The 15,836-nt window shown below is 45.4% G+C and overlaps 1 protein-coding gene across 2 annotated transcripts in view; it reads left to right on the forward strand.

The window, feature by feature from the left end:
• Window positions 1-14: 14 nt before the first annotated feature.
• Window positions 15-15,836, forward strand: part of FANCA (FA complementation group A) — a 36,491-nt gene continuing 20,669 nt past the window's right edge. For both annotated transcript variants that reach the window (XM_026857044.1, XM_026857043.1), the window contains exons 1-17: window positions 15-62; window positions 600-709; window positions 1,677-1,749; window positions 2,189-2,331; window positions 2,838-2,933; window positions 5,036-5,109; window positions 6,200-6,312; window positions 7,001-7,083; window positions 7,502-7,535; window positions 9,791-9,857; window positions 10,478-10,590; window positions 11,518-11,594; window positions 12,111-12,252; window positions 12,704-12,837; window positions 13,819-13,929; window positions 14,367-14,462; window positions 14,559-14,618. In XM_026857044.1, coding sequence (XP_026712845.1) covers window positions 23-62; window positions 600-709; window positions 1,677-1,749; window positions 2,189-2,331; window positions 2,838-2,933; window positions 5,036-5,109; window positions 6,200-6,312; window positions 7,001-7,083; window positions 7,502-7,535; window positions 9,791-9,857; window positions 10,478-10,590; window positions 11,518-11,594; window positions 12,111-12,252; window positions 12,704-12,837; window positions 13,819-13,929; window positions 14,367-14,462; window positions 14,559-14,618 — 1,566 coding nt within the window. In that variant the 5' untranslated portion in view covers window positions 15-22. The remainder of the gene's footprint in view (window positions 63-599; window positions 710-1,676; window positions 1,750-2,188; window positions 2,332-2,837; window positions 2,934-5,035; window positions 5,110-6,199; window positions 6,313-7,000; window positions 7,084-7,501; window positions 7,536-9,790; window positions 9,858-10,477; window positions 10,591-11,517; window positions 11,595-12,110; window positions 12,253-12,703; window positions 12,838-13,818; window positions 13,930-14,366; window positions 14,463-14,558; window positions 14,619-15,836) is intronic.

Genomic DNA, 15,836 nt, shown 5'->3' on the forward strand with positions numbered 1-15,836 from the left:
GAACGGGGCGGGTGCCGCCGTCATGGCGGGCCCGGGCGGGCGGACGTGGCGGGACCTGCTGGGTAGGTCCGGGCTGAGGCGGCGCCGGAGCTCTTCTAGTGAGCTCTTGGCTTGGCGCCTCCTGCAGGGACAGCGGCGTGGGAGGGAGGGGTGAATGTCCCCCCTCTGCCCTCATACACCCCCTCCTCCGGCCTGTGTGGTGCTCTGGGCTCCTGGCAGCGCCTCGCCTCAGCCTCTCCCCTCAGCCCCGCTGCCCCTGCTCCTCCCAGGAGCCCTCTCCCAAAGTCTGGTGGCCTTCCTGTCTCCCTGCCGCAGCTCCTGTCCCGGGGTGGGGGTGTCAGGGCAGCACTTGGGTTGCTTTGGGCCAAGGGCCTTTGGAGGCTGATGGCTGACAGTGGGCTGTTGTGCTGAAGGCTGTGGGGGGTTGTTAGCAGAGCAAACCATACCGAAACATCCTGTGCTGCTCCTGCCATGCTGCCGGCTAATGAGGGTCTGGCTGGGGCTGCCTTTGCCCTGTCAGCGGGGTGTGCTGACTGGGAGATGTCCTTGGGGGGCTGTCGGAGCAAGCTGTGGTTCTAAAAGATATCTAAACTTCTCAGCAGGGAGAGCCAGGAAACGAAAAAAAGCCTTTGGGAGTGGAGCAGAGCTCCAGGAAGCAGCTCTGCGCCTTCTGGATCGCCATCAGAACCTGAATGACCTCCTCTTGGAGGTAGGAGTGGGCAGCTGGGGGTAGTGGTCAGGCTAGGGATCGCTGGAGGTGGGATCCACGAGGGTCCCTCCTAGAGCAACTAGGGAATGAATGTCCTGGGAATACAGTTTTCATAATATGTGGAAAGAAAAAATGGCCCTGGAGGAGTAAGCTGAAGTTTAGAGGTCTATGTTGCAGAAATGAGCTTTTATTTTTTTTTCCTCCCTTTATTCCTCTATGCTTTATTATTACTGACTAAAAATGGTTAAGCATGGTTTGGATTTGGGACAAAGGGAAATCCAGCACCTTTTTCTTGGGGTCAGAACTGGCTTCTTGTGAATGTAGGAAAATCAAATCAGGAGAGACTCTTAGGTTTTCTCTGAATTGCCAACCATTTCTGACTAATGACTGTCTTTATGAAAACCTGGGTCATTTGCCTATATAGATGCTTGAGCTAACATTCTGACTTGGCCACGTTCTACCTTCTCCTCACATGCTGGAGTAAGCTTTTGATTTTGATAACTTGAATAGACAATTCAGATACTTCCTACAGTTCAGCCACAAGAGTGTTTCTTTCTGTACAGAATAATTGCCTTTCTAAAAAGAAAAAAGGGGATTTAACTAGAAAAAAATCCAACATTTTGACACAATTCATCAAATATTCATGGCAGCGTGGCTTGGCAGAAGGGACTTGAAAGACTTCTGTTCCTGGTGCTGCTGCTGATCTATAATACCTGACTGGAGACAAGTAACTTTGACCCGCATCATCTTTTCTCTGCACAAAATGAAAATAACTGTACTTATGTCTCTTGTGAAGTGCCCTGAAACCTCTGGTCTATCATGACCATGTGGCGCTTGGTGTTGATTTTTGTGTTGGTTTCTCCAGCCCCCAGGAATGCCAGGGCTGCTCAGCATGCTTTAGAGGGAGTGGGTTTGTAAATCTGTGTAAGAGACATCTCAGACTGTTCTGTTTTTGTTTGGCTGCCAGGTGGAAAATTCAGTCAAGCCAGCTGGACAGGATGGCACAGAGCACCAGGAAGCATCGTCAGAATCATTTATAGGTGGGTGAAAGAGTAGCTATTGGAGACAGACATGGGAAAGAACTTTTCCTCATGTACTGAATCTTTCTGTAAAATGCAATCTCAGTTTTATTTTCTTTTCATCCCACCCAGCTACTTGTTTCTCACTTGTCTGGTGATGACACCCCTGGCAAGGTCTGATTGTTGAGTATTTTGATTATTTGAAAGTGTTACTGTGAGGACCACAAGACTAAAATACAAAAATCTGCTTAGCAGGGATATTCCACCTCTGCCCCTGTTTGTTCTGCCCCTGTCTTTTATGTACAGTAAAAGAATGATACATGGAAATGAAAAGGATTTGCAACAAATGACATCTGTGCAGGAAGACTTGGGCCTTCTGTCTTCATAGTCATATGTTCAAACCCTTTTTTCTCCCATGCTGTCAACTTTCTGCTTTGTTGTTGTTTTTTTTTTTTTTCAGTCTCTGTTCTGCAGGAACAGGCCTCAAGACTGGGTGTACCCACAGCGATCTTGGCAGCCAGAAGTGCTGTTACCAACATTGAGCAGATCTGCCAGGATTCTGCAAGCCCCTCTCAAGTCCCACTGCTGAACTTGGACCAGAGAGTAAGGGAGAAGGTTTATATTGAGTTTATCAAGAAAACAGTCATGTTAAGTTTGACTTTAAAACCAGTTTTATCAGTTCTGATAAAGTCACCCAAACATGTAGGACCTGAGCGAATGTTTATTCATGTAAGTGTCCGATACGCTCACAGAGGCATTCCTCTCCCATACAGCAAAGCGGCTGGTTATGACAACTTGGAAATGAAGTCTTTTTGTCTGTTGCTGAAGTGCTTGGTTCTCTTTGATCCATGATGCCATCTTTATCGATGGTCTCAGTTTGGGGTGTAGTGGGGCATGGTGACAGCCGGGTCACCCCTGAGGTGCTGTCAGGTATTGCTGCTGTCAGCATGGCTGCCTTTAGTTCAGCCTTAAGGTGAAAAGTCTGGGCCTCTCCCATGAATTCTCTCCACCATTCAAGCCTTTAAAATGCAGTAAACAGGGAAAAGCAAAACATTGTTTTGTTATTTACAAAATAAATTATTTCTGCTTTGTTTCTGGGGTGATGCCAGAAGAGGTTGTCTTGCTTGCTTCAAACGGTCAAGGATTTGCTGGCAAACAATGTGTTCTGTCGCTCCCTCTTCTGTCAAGAAATATGGAAAATGAAGGTAAGAACCCGTGGAGAAATGTTGCCCTGTTACAGAACACTTAGACTTCATCTGTGGAATGCAGTAGCCTGTTTTCAACCCTCCTTTCCCGTGAGGGCCAGGGATAACTGCAGCATGCACTAGGGAAGTGCTGTGATTTCCATTGTTTCCCTCCATGGTTTTTTTGGAGACCTAGAGCGGTCTTGCCCCTGCTTATCCTTGCTCTGCTTGACTGCAGTTGTGAGCTCTATGGTCTCTGACCTTTCAAAAGAATGAGCTGAATGATAAATGGTGGGGCTTTTTTTGTTTTGTTTATTTTAAAGCAAGTTCACTTGGACCTCCCTTACCTCCATGGTGGGGTTTTCTTTTTTAAAGAGGATTCGGTAGAGTTTTGGAAGTAGGTGAATTATTAAAATTGCCTGGCCACTTCTGAGAAACTGCCACAGAGGAGAGTTGGCAGCATCTTGGTGATCAGAAGTTGGTTTTCATTTAACTGTTTCCATTTGTACTCAGCACGGCTGGTCCTCCCCAGGGAGCAGCTAGCCAGGACATGGCAATATGGTGTCTGGGGTTACAGCACGGGTAACGGGATTAAACTCTGAGGTGACACTGCAGTTAACAGAAGCTGTTAAAGCGGGGATCGTTTTCTTTCCTATTTAGCTTCACTGCCTTACTGTGATCAATGAAGTGTGCTAATAACTCTCCATCAGTTGGCACGTCGGTTTGCTGCCTGGGCTAAGCAATTCCCATCGATTAACCCGGCAGTGCCGAAGCTCCCAGCTGGCACCGGGGTGGCACAGTCCCAGAAGTCCTTTACATGCTTTGCCAGCGATATTCGGTGCGTGTTAGGCATTCTGGTTCTCTATTTATCTGGGAAGGGTGATAAGCCTTGGAGTTCATGCAGAAAATAGCTTGAGAGAAATACAAGAGCTGGTAACAGGTCACATTGCTTCACAAATGTGTTGTCTTGGTTTCATTTGGGTGGTTTGTTTTCTTGAGATAAGTGATGCTCTAAGTGGAGTTAAGGACTTTTTGTGAGCGGGATAGTTTTGGTTGCTTGCTGCTCTGGTGGGAAAGAAGGAAGTGGCTGATCTGCCAGGATAAAGAGGCATGCTCTAGTCTCAAATATCCGATCGTGGGCTGCAAACAGAATCCCGTGTGTTTTGTAGGCTGATCGAGATCTCCTCGTTCTCAGGTAGACATGGAGATCAAGTGCTGCTGTGTAATTGAGATTGTTACAGTAAAGAATTAGGTTGTCGAAGACAAAGTGAGTGGGGCGAGTCTAGGGTCACGCTGTGAGGCCGCTGCTGGTCGTTGCAGAAAGCTTTTCTCCTGAATGGCTTGTGTGCCCAAGCCGCCCTTCCTTCACCAGGTGTGAGGCCTTTGTTCTGTCTGGAGGCTGGAGTGAGCCTTTCTCCCTGCCAGGTGCACCCTGGAGTCCTGTTTTGCTGGCGCAGGACACACCGTTCCAGCCAGGAGCTGGAAGGGATGTTGCAGGGAGGCACGAAGGGCGGCAGTGTCATCCCTGTGGAAGCTGTGCCTAGTGCTGGTTTTGCCACTGGCGAGCGTGGCGTTTAGGGGCAGGGCTGCCCCAGCAGTGATGGCTTTTCCTCCATGGCCATCGGCCTCTTCCCTATGGCTGCAGTGCCTCTTCCTGCTGTCCCCTACTGGGAAATGGATTTGAGAGCGACGAACTCGCTTCACAGAGACTAATAAACGGCTAAGTGATAATTCTCTAATCTGTTTCTGGATCTGAATTAGCAAGGCTTGAGATTTAGTGGTGTTACCTGTTTCCTGCAATGTCCTCTGTTCCTTTGAATATGCAGCATTATTCCAGGGGGACCAAGATGGATATATTTATTACTTGACCATGAAGATGTAAAATGGTGATGCATCTACAACCCTAAACCATTCAAAATTTGTCGGAAGGAAAAATCAAATATAATCATTCCTCATCTGGTATTTCGTATGTTGTTTTAAAATTTGAGTAAGTTCTGGATAGTTTGGATAAATGGAATTTAGGTGGATGTTTTATATATAATATATATAGATATATAGATACATAGTTAGGGAAATGTTAACTGCAAAATGCAGCATAGGGCCTAATTGTGATGTCTCGTTAGGAGCCTCCAGTGCTGGAAGTTGTGTGGCACCTGCACAGAGACGACATCGTTGGACTGGGAGAGCTGCTGGAGAGGTGAGCAGAGGTTTATAGGTTTGCAGATGTATTTAATCTTTTAAAGCCTATTGAAATGTAATCGGGGATTAGTCATGAGTATTCCGGGGTAAGAGTATAGTCGGATGCTGGCAAGTGACCAGATTAGCAGGGTTTAAGAAGTTACCCCAGGTTTGAGCGGGTACTCTGGGTTAAGTAGTGCAGTTTAAGGTGTGGTGGCGGGTTGTTTGGCCGAATCAGCCGCCCTGGGAAGCGAAATGCTTCGACGTGAGCCACCGCTGCAGAGCGGCCGAGGCAAAGCTTTAGGCCAGGCTTTGTTTCTCAGGTGCACTAGGTGTGGGTGGTCTTCAGACAGCGTGGGGGAGGACACGGTGTCCCAGCTCCTCCAGCTCATCAGGCCCTGCCTCCAGGTCTGCTGTGGAAACTCATTTAGCCCCTAAAAATTAGTGCTGGTCTTGAGGAGGAGCCTGGCTTTGCAGAAGCTGCGTGCTTCTGTCTTCACAAACCCTCACGTTTCACTAAGGTTTGGCAGAGTTAATCTCCAGATAACTGTTATTCCAAGAACTGATTTTAATTTTTTCCCTATCCAGAGCTGACAGCTAAAACCAGTGATCCTTTGTGAAGTTCAGGTTGTTTTCTTATGGTGTCGAAGGAATGTTATAGCCATCTTTTAGGCTTTTGATATTGGTTTACTATCTGTTAACGGGATGGGGAGAAAGCCTTTGGTGCCCACTGTACTTAAGATTTAAGGAAACCAAAAGGATAGATAACGAGCTTAATTTTTCTTTTTTTTTTAAAGTGTTTTTATCCAAGCATCTTTAAATTGGAACTAGAGTCTTTCTTCTAGCAGAACTTTCTAAATGGAAATACTTTCATGTCAGACATGAGGAAATACTTGAACACACAATTTCACACGTATTTTTCCCTTTGGAAGCGTTTGTTGTGGAATCTCCTTATAAAGCAAATAAAACTTCCTGGCCCAAATGAAAGAAATGAAATGCCTCATGTAGAGCAGAGTCCTGCACAAACGATTCTTTCCTGAATCCAAGAGGATGGCGGAGCCAAAACCCAAGCTGTGACGGAACTTAAAGGTGCTTTTGTTTGTCCCCAGCGCGCCGGGCGGCCCTGCTGCGGTGGAGTGGCTGAGCAGCAGCCTCTGCGGGCTCTGCCAGCGGGCGGAGGAGGCCTCCGAGGACGCGGAGCGCGCCGGGCGCCTTCTCACAGGCAAGGCTTTCGTGCAGGTGCTGGCGGAGCGGGGCCCGGGCCGAGGCACAGCCTGCTGCAGGGGCTGTGCGAGTCAAAAGCTTGGAGGTGGGAGAACAGAGGCCTCGCTTTGCATTTTCTTACCTCCTTTCAGTGAGGGGAATATCGAATTTCTATATCCCCTTGAGTTACGGTGTCATGAGAAAGTGTAGTTGCAAGGTGTATGGGGCCAGGGATGAGGTAATGCGAGTGTGATGCTCCTGCAAAGTGTCCGAGATATTTTGGACCAGAAGTATTTACCAGTTCCATTTCCCCCCTGTCATTTTCTATTATTTATTTGGTGGTTTTGTTCAGAAAAATATCACTACACAATTTGATTAAAGAGCTGTAGTGAGACCTCTGGACCAGTGCAGTTGGTCTGGTACAACCCATGTGAGTTCTGCAGCAGTAATGGAGCACAAGACCTGTAAATTCTTTAGTCTTTATAATCCTTTAAGTTTCTGCGCTCCTTACCATCCATTGTTCTAGGTCCTTTTGCCTTGGAGTAATTTTACTCCCAAGAAAAGAAATGATTCCTGCTGAGTGCTGTGTAGTGAATGAGGCTTTTCAGACACTGGTCCTACTGGGGGGCCGAGATGGGGGCATGAGAGAGCGGGTGGTCTCTGTTGAAAGGGAGATGCTGAATCACTAATTCCTTCTTGATTCACAGACTTGGCGATCGTGTTTCTTCAGAATGGCTTTCAGCAAAGTTCGGAGCTGGGAAGGAAGGTGGAATTCAAGAAGGTCCCCTATGTAAGGACAAAACAAACCTATTTACAAATGGTTGTTTAAAAAGTAGTTCCATTAGATACCTCTGTGCTTTGAGCATAAATAAATCAGAGCTCAGAGCAACAAAGAAAGGGTGGTGGGCCAGATGCTGGAGTGGGTGAGAAGGAAATGGTGAAACCAGAACAGAGGCTTTTACTTATGGAGAATTTCTCTAAGGTGAGGCTTTTTAAGCTTCCTTGGTTTCCCCTTTTTCCCATTTGGATGTGAGGCATGGAATGCTGGTAAGCATGGGAAATGCCTGTCTGTTGTATCTGTCCTACAGCAGGGTGAGGTAAAAGTTAACCTTTAAATTAAGAGGGACAAAACTTTCCTTGAGTTGATTTACTTTTTCTGCGTGTAACTGTGGCTCTCTTAATGGTTTTAATTTCTCAATTTTGAACAGATCTGTCACGCTGTCTTACAAAGAATGTTGACATGTAAGTGTTTTTCTGATTCATAGCTTTGCGCACTCACTGCTGTTTGCTAGACTTGCACTCCTTGTTCACTGCTAGATCTCAAGGGACATTGTTAAATCTCTAAGAAGTCCTTTCCCAGGGATCCTTTTCCTCTGTTGTGCATAATATTTATGTCACTAATTTTATGTGCCTCTGCTTTTGCCTTTGCTCTTGTAAAGTGTCTCCAAACACTGCAGATAATTTCTTGCCTTTTATGCTCGTTCATTTTGATGGTCCCAGCTGCAACATCAGGTAGATATCTGAGCTGCTTTTTAACAAGTTTGATTGGAAGCAACTGTAGCACAGAGGTTGGGCTAGGATCATTTTTTCTTAGTAAACTTTGTAAATTCCAAGTTCTGTGCAAGTAAGCTATTTCGCTGGCTCGCGGTTTGGATTTGCAGACTAATGTCTTGTGAAACTTTTTTTATGCTGAGCAAAGACACGTGTGGTCTTTAAGAACTGTCCCATGGACAACGTGCCTGTGCTGGCCCGGGCAGTCCTGCTGCTCTGAGCTCAGTGCCTGCTTTGCATTGCAAATCCTCATGTAGAAAGAATAAACACACGCGAGGGTTATTTTTGTCTTGTGTCACAGATGATCGTCACGGTAAGTTGCTGTATGTGCTGTAGACTGGAGGAAGTGTCCACTTACACCTCCTCGCCTCCACGTACACCTCCTCACGTGCCCTACACCCGTGTATTAGTATGATCTGACTGTGTGGCTGCTGTTACTTTCCAGTCTCCTTAGTGACAGCACTTTACCACTCTTCTTGCTGGCACATTTCAGCAATGTGTTTCCTCTGCTGTAAGATGACTGAGAACCAGGATTGCTCCCTCCCTTCTCTCTACCTGGTCCCTTACCCATCTCTCACAGGGATCATTGTCTGTAGACAGAGATGCCTTACAGACCTTGCGGAGCGCTTCTGAAAAGGCAAAGCAGTAAGAGAAGTGCTTTATTATTTAATATGTGCGAGTCCCATCGCAGGTGGCCCTTTACCAGCGCTGGTACTTGAAAAATAACCCTTATAAACACAGAGCTAGGGAGATTTTGGAGAAGGAGGAGCAGGCTGCTGGCAGACAGGCGTCTGCTAACCTGCTCTTCATTTGACCTTCACGTTTGTGCAGCCCACGCTGCTGCTGACTTGCAGTCTGTGTGTCTGAAAATTGTATTAGATGAGTTTTATATGAGGTATTTTTATTAGTGTATACTTTTGGGTCATCTTTGAGGGGTTTCACTTAACTAATCAGCTGCTTTGAAGAATGTTAGGATTCTTTATGTAAAATAATTTATTATTAATGAAGACCTTTACAGGAGGAGAAGGACAAGCTGAGAGTAGCATGGGAGCGCTGTGCCTCTCAGTACTGAGCTTGCTGTATTGAACTGCTGTGCCTAAGTGGAATTTATCCTTTTCTCTGTTCTCCTCTACTTAACCTTAAAGTATTCCTCAGCAGGGGAGGAGAGTGCTACGTACTAATGCCAGAGGCATGTGAGGGTTGCCTGTTTTGATCCCCCAGCTCAGTATTAATGTTAAAAGCAGTGAATTTTGAATGTAGGATGGGACAAGAAACAAAAAAAATGCTGTTGTAGCTGTAAAGCAAAGGGTCTCTCAGTGTGGGGGCTTTGAGCAGTGTAGGCTGATGGTCAAGGCAATGTGCTGCCAACCTGTTTGACCTCTCACCAGTCATTTTGGGGGCAAATCTAGCTTTTGAAGGAATTTCTGCTGGGCGAATGTAACATGAGGCCCCACTGCTGTTACAAATGTGTGGCACTTGCAGCAGCGTGCGTTTTCCTTGCAAGGATGGTTAAGGCCATTGTTTCCAGGGGTTGTTAATTCGAAGCCTGCTTGTGCAAATCCCTGCCTCCAGACAGACTTTTCTCTCCTGCAGCTTTGCAGTGCTTGCTCTCGCAGATGCACTGCACAATTAGGATTGGGTTTGGAAATTAACTACTAATTTATGTGCATTTTTAGGTGGCTTAATTATTAGCACATTCTTGGGAGTGGTTTTAAATTGGTTCAAGGTTAGTGTTAATAGTTTTTGAGTCTCTGTGTCACTTTTGAAAAAAATTCGTAAGAATTTCATGCTGCTGCATGGCTTCTGCATATTTTCCTAATGGGGTCACCTTCTTAAAGGTGCACAAATTGCTCGTTCCTGTTAGTTCCTGCGTGTTGTTTAGTGTCACAGCTCCTTCCACTTCCATTCCTTTCATGGTGTTTTTGTGTCTTTATTTTGGGGTACAGGGGTGCTTGATGCTGTTGGTAAAGAGAAGCAGGAAGATGTTTCCACGTTGCAAGCTATGAGGTTCTGGTAAGAAACGCTGCTCCCCTGAAAAATGTCAGGAGACGGGGTTTTTTATCCACTGTTACACACGTTACTGAGATAGGGTGAATGTTGTGGGGTTTTTAAAATTTATTTACACATGCACCGGCCTCCTCAGTGCTACACGTGTAGAGTATTAGTGTCTCTAATAAAATATGTGTAAATGAAAAGACTGTAAAAAAATAAACATCAGGTCAGAAAGGGTGTTCTGGCAGGGCTGGAACCAACCTTGGAGCACACTTTTGGCATTGTGGCCAGTTTTCCCAGTCAAGTTTTTTCACTCTGCTTCTGAGCAGAAACACCTGGAAGGTGCTGTCATCTTCTCGTCTAATTCCTGCTTCCAAACCCATTTTTTTCAAACAACTTTGTACAAGTCAAGCCAGTCCTGTTCTGTGCAGGGGTATACATCAGACTCAAGTTTATACATCTGATGACTACATAATGTTGAATAACTGATAGATTTTTATTTTTTTCTTTTAATATGAAACAGTATATATCTCTGGCAATCTGATAAGAGGTAGCAGAAAAATGAGTCATTCACCCTAATCAGTACCTGGTTGATCACACTTCCTGTGCGTTGTTTCTGAATATTTCCTTGTCATTTGTAGGCTGAATGTGTTCAATGTGTCAGTTTATAAGAGTGCGGTTCATCCGGATTCCTTGCAGCAGTTTTTTAGACACACCCTGACCGAGGTTCTTACCTACAACCCGTTGTTGAAAGGTAGGGATAGGCGGGGAGAGGCGAGTGTCTCCAGGGTGTGTTACGGTGTGTCCCGAGCTCCATCCCCTCTGCATCTCACCGAGCGGGCTCTGGCCTGGAGAACCCAGAGCCAGAGAAGCTGCCCGACTCCCCATCAATTTCCCAGGTCACACTCTCACAAAAAAATCCATCTGGGCTTTAAAGGGCTTGTAGTTCAGGAGAACACTTTAGGTGGAAAATCAGTGCATTCAAACAGAGCTTCAGCCAACGGCTGGTCAGCAGATATTTGGAGTAATGTCTGATAGCAGCCTTTGAGGAGAGGACATGGGAGAGCTCTGGCCAAAGGGGGAAACTGGCTGGGAGAGGTGATTCCACAAAGATCCTGGAGCTAAAAGAGTCTGGCCCTCTGTGCCTTCAGGTTTAGGCACAAGACATGGCCTTTCTCTGCTGACTGGGTGTTTCTTTTGGTAGACTAGAGGTAAAGGCAGGAAGGCTTCTAATCCAGGACTGGTAATTGTGAAGCTTGAGCTTTTTAGGAAGAAATATGTTTGGGTTATAAAATCTCTCTGGTAAGATTACTCTGAGCTGTGATCTGGAGCTGCTTGCCTGTTGTGTGGGAGAGTGGTGTCATTGCCAGCTTCCAGCTGAAAGAGATTATTGAGGAAAAAGATGATTCCTTGCTGATTTTTCTGGGCGTGTGCTATGTTGGCCTGCGAATGTGCGATCGCCAGAGCAGCTTTGAGATGACAGTGCCATAGTGAATGGCACGGTCCTTGTTGCCAATGTCCACGTTCCAAAGGCAAATGGGAGAGAGGGGATTTCAGTGGGCAGTTTTCAATGTCTCTGGCTGCCAAAGCCAAATGGAAATCTTGCCGGATTAATTTATGCATTTTCAGTGTATTTTAACATCTATTGCTGAAGAGTAAACTTTTCTTTTTCTGGGTGCAGTGTCTGATGCCATCCATATGCAGAAAGAGTGGAGCTTCACAAGAACTTGTTCACTGCTCACTACCTTGTATCGCAAAGTATGTCCTCCTGGTTTCACAAAGAGAACTTTTATTACGCTGGGTTTATATTCATTGAAATATCTGAAGGGAGGTTATTTAAAACTAGTGCGTGCCAGTTGCAGAGACTGAACCAGCTGCCAGGAATTGTAGGCAGGAGGAAGCATGAAGAAAAAGTATGACAGAGACTTTTGTTTGTGCGAAGCTTGTAATGAGAACAAAGATACTAACAGAAGATGTGGGTTTTTACTGTTACAGAATGTGATGTGACTTCTGAAAGAGCTGGAATATTACTGTTTATTTTAGCCAAAATGGTTTATTTAGCCATACTGTTTATTTTATTTAGCAAAATGGCTAAATAAACCATTTTGCTGGTTCCAAGCCAGACTGAGGTCTGGCCCTGGAAAGCTGATGCACGCAGGCTAGCTTTTGAAAAAAAAGTCATGCAGAAGACATCTGCGTGTTAATCCTGACAGTGCATTTTACTCTTACGGGGACTGGATAACGTAGCTAAAATGAATGGTGATCCCCTTCCAGCTCTTCGTGGCATTCAGCGCGAAGGACTCGATCTGCCAGCTGCAGCAAGTGCTGGAGACTCACGAAGTGAACTGGCAGCACGTGCTGTCCTGCGTTTCCACGCTGGTAGTCTGTCAGGCTGAGGCCGAGCAGCTCTTCAAGGGTAAGTAGGCCTTGGCAAGCCTGCAAGCCAACGCGTGCTTCTTGCTCCTCGGGCCCTGCAGAGGGACACCGTGCTGATTGCTGCAGCCGCGGAGTCCGTCGTGGTTGCCATTTTGAGATGTTGTTTGGTAATTACCTTCATTGTTAATTGGAGTAGATTACTGAAGCTTAGTTCTTCTGTCTCACCTTTGCTAGCAGACCTTGTTTGTTAGAGTTTCTTATAGATTATCTCATCGCTGGACTCAACAATTCTTGCAGGTTGAAATCCTGGAGTATTTGACCACTGAAAGTGCATGGAAAAGATATAAGCGAGTCCCAAAGGTTCCCCAAGCTGCAATACACATCCTTTATGTGGCAGATGTTTTGTCACCGATATTTGTTTTCATTTACTGTAGAAAATCACAGCACAGCTGTCAAGAGCAAAGTTTGAGGATGTTGTTTTATGTTTCTAGATCTACTGAGCCATCTCCTGATAAAGGCCTTTGAGAATTATGATATGGAAAATATGATCACGGCGTTCCTGATAGCTCGGCAGGCTGCTCTAGAGGGCCCTGCCCTGTTCATGCCGTACTCTGAATGGTTTAAGGTGAGACTAAATGAGGCCCGGCTGGTAATCTTTGTTTTAAGTATGTGAGAATCTTGTGCAGAAGGAATGTTCTGCTCTCCAGCAAAGCCCTAATTTCAGGTTATAGCCAGGAATTAGAGAGAAGAAAAAAAGAGTAGCAAGTGATTGTATTGGTATTAGGAATGATTTAATATTTATTACTGCCTTTGTGTCTGCAAGGAATATATTTATTTGGCTTTCTCCAGTCTTCCCTCCTTTCATCTTTTAAGTCCATCCTGCCTTCTCTAGTTATTTGTCAGGAATGCAGACATGTAATTCCTGTTATAATCATAATCTTGGATGTATTTCAGTATCTTGATAACCAGCACTGTTGTCATTGCATAAGTTGGGGGTTGTTGCAGATGAAGCATTCCTATTTCCTGGATGTTTGCATGCGGCTGTAATTGCTGTGTTTGACCTTATAGATAATTGGTTGTTAGCTTTTAGCTGTAAACATGTAGGTATTTTAAGTATGCAAATCTCCCCATAATTTAAACCTTTGTTTAATTCCTTCGTATGAGTTTGCAAATCTGAGCTCAGCCTTTGCTGGTAGTGTTCAGGATGTATCAAAAGGCAAACTGCTTATGTCCTGTATAGTCTCAAACTGGCTTATTTTCCTTATAATGCCAGATAAAGCTGTGTAGAAACTGGCAGATTTGTGGTTCCCTGATGAATCTCGATCCTTTGGTGCAGTTTAGTGTTGCCTTGTTTAACTCCTCTAAGTGCTGTTCTCACGGTAGAACATCAGAACGAGCTTTGAGCATGGCAGGCTTTCCAGAAACCAGACAAAGAAACTCGAAGAAAACTTCCATAGAGACTTCTATAAAATTTCTCTGGAGACTTTTCTCCAGCAGTGTTCTCTTGCTGGAAAGCAGATCACAGTAGTGGGTGTCTGGGGTCTGTGTGGCGAGTTCAGCGCAGTGCCGGGATGGGGATCTGTGATGACATTTCTCCCCGTTTCAGGCTTCCTTTGGGAACTCTGGTGGTCGCCACGGGAGCAGTAAGAAAGCTCTGGTCTTCCTCTTTGAGTTCTTGTCAGAGCTGGTGCCCTTCGAAGCAGCGCCCTACCTGAAGGTGAGAAGATGCTGAGAGAGATGGTTTTCTAAAGACTGACCCAAATTGCTCCAAAGTGAATGTACTTGTGCCTTTGACTAGGTGCAGCTTATTGTTACTGTTGTTACAGTAATTGCATTACTTCTGATACATTAATGAAAACCTTTCCTTCCTGAAATAAGGAAGATTCGTTTATTTACTTGTCTAGAAGGAAAATTCTTTCCGTGGAGTTAAATTTAAGCCCTTCTGCATTTTGTTTGGTTGTTGATGGTATGTGTTGATATGTTGGCATTTTGTTTGGTTATTTGTTGGTATGTTGGTTGCCATGAAAACAACTTATCTTAAAACAAACAGTGTCTTCTCTGGGGAATATTTGAGGTAAATGACTGTAAACATTAATGGGAGTTTTACACTAACTTCCTGTAAAAATGGCAAATCTTGTGAATCTCGCATTTCAGGTCCATATAATGTACCCGCCTTTTGTGCCAACAAAACATCGGTCCATCCTCTTGGAGTACATCACTCTGGCTAAAACCAGACTGGCCGACCTCAAGGTTAGTAAAAATTGTCTCTCTGAAAAGGGTTCTTTCTGGATCTGTCAAAATACTGGCACTGTTGTGACCCTGTGCCTCTCTCTGTTACCCATGCAGGTTGCTATAGAGGATATGGGGCTCTATGAAGACTTGTCTTCCACAGATGAGTCTGTGCAGGTACTGCTGCTCTGTCAAACTCTTTTCTCACCAATTGTGCCCCTTTTCCTCTGGGAAAGAGCTTGGGCTGTCTACCTCTCTGCCATTCCTAAGTTTGAGCACACTGCCAAATCATCTCCAGCGTTAAGACAGGGGTTAGTGGCCATAAATATGCAGATTCTCCCCAGATTTCATGAAAACCAGATTTACATAGAGGACAAACAGACTGTGATGAGTATTTGGTGATGAGGCTGCAGAGGAACTCAGCAATTAGCCAGCCAGCTACTGGCCAAGCAACACCTACATTAGCCACCTAGTCAGCCCCTGCTGTTGGAAGCCAGGGAAGCACTCGCTGCCTCTTGTGGGGCAGAGAAAATAAATGGAGGCCTCTGTGGGGGAGGATTTAAAGGACAAAGGGAGATCTTATGGTGGTGTATGGTGTGGGGATGTGGAGCACAGGTTTGCAGGAACTGGGGCTGAGTTAGCTCTGCCGATCCGCCAGCACGTTGCAGTGGTGACGCTCCCCACTATGGATCTGCTCCCAATGATTTGGTCACATAGCAAAGCATTTTACAGAATATTTTATATGTATATCTTGATTCTTTTCAGTGCAGCATGTCATCTCAGTGTTGTATTCAAAGTGTTTGTGTTTAAAGGAGAGTTGGGGAGCGAGTCTACAGTCTGCAGGTTCACGCTGTGGTTCCTGATAAGTTTTGGCTAACAGAAGTAATTGATAAGGAAGCACTTGGCTCTGTTGCTCCTCCCTATATATTGATCATGAGTGTGACAGGCTGGGGGCCCCTATTTATGCAGCCAGTCACTTGGAGCACCTGAAATACTTGCATGAAATCTAGTCCTGTGATGAACTGAAAGTCATTAAGTGAAGATTTAATTTAATTTCTTCCAAGTCCGATCTGTTTGTCTGTTGAGAAACTGGCCTGGGTTGTTGGGGTCTTAAGATGTTTTATGGCTCCAAGAAGAGAAACCCAGTGAGGCAGTCCCTCTGCCTGGAGCGTAGTAGCACGGGCTGGAAGTGAAGATTACAGGCCTTAATTCTAAGTGTAGAAAGTAAAATAGAATAACAGTAAATCAATTGTGGAACAGAAAAGATACGGTCCCCATTGGGACAATTGAATAAACGTTGTGACGTTAAGCAGGGGTATCTGCTGGAGGATGCACGTACAGAGCTCCACAGACCTTTGGGCTGACCCAGAACAGCTGTTATTTAGAACAGCCTTA

Source organism: Athene cunicularia (genome assembly GCF_003259725.1).
Source record: "Athene cunicularia isolate RWA chromosome 11 unlocalized genomic scaffold, athCun1 chr11_part2, whole genome shotgun sequence".
Lineage (NCBI taxonomy): Eukaryota > Metazoa > Chordata > Aves > Strigiformes > Strigidae > Athene > Athene cunicularia.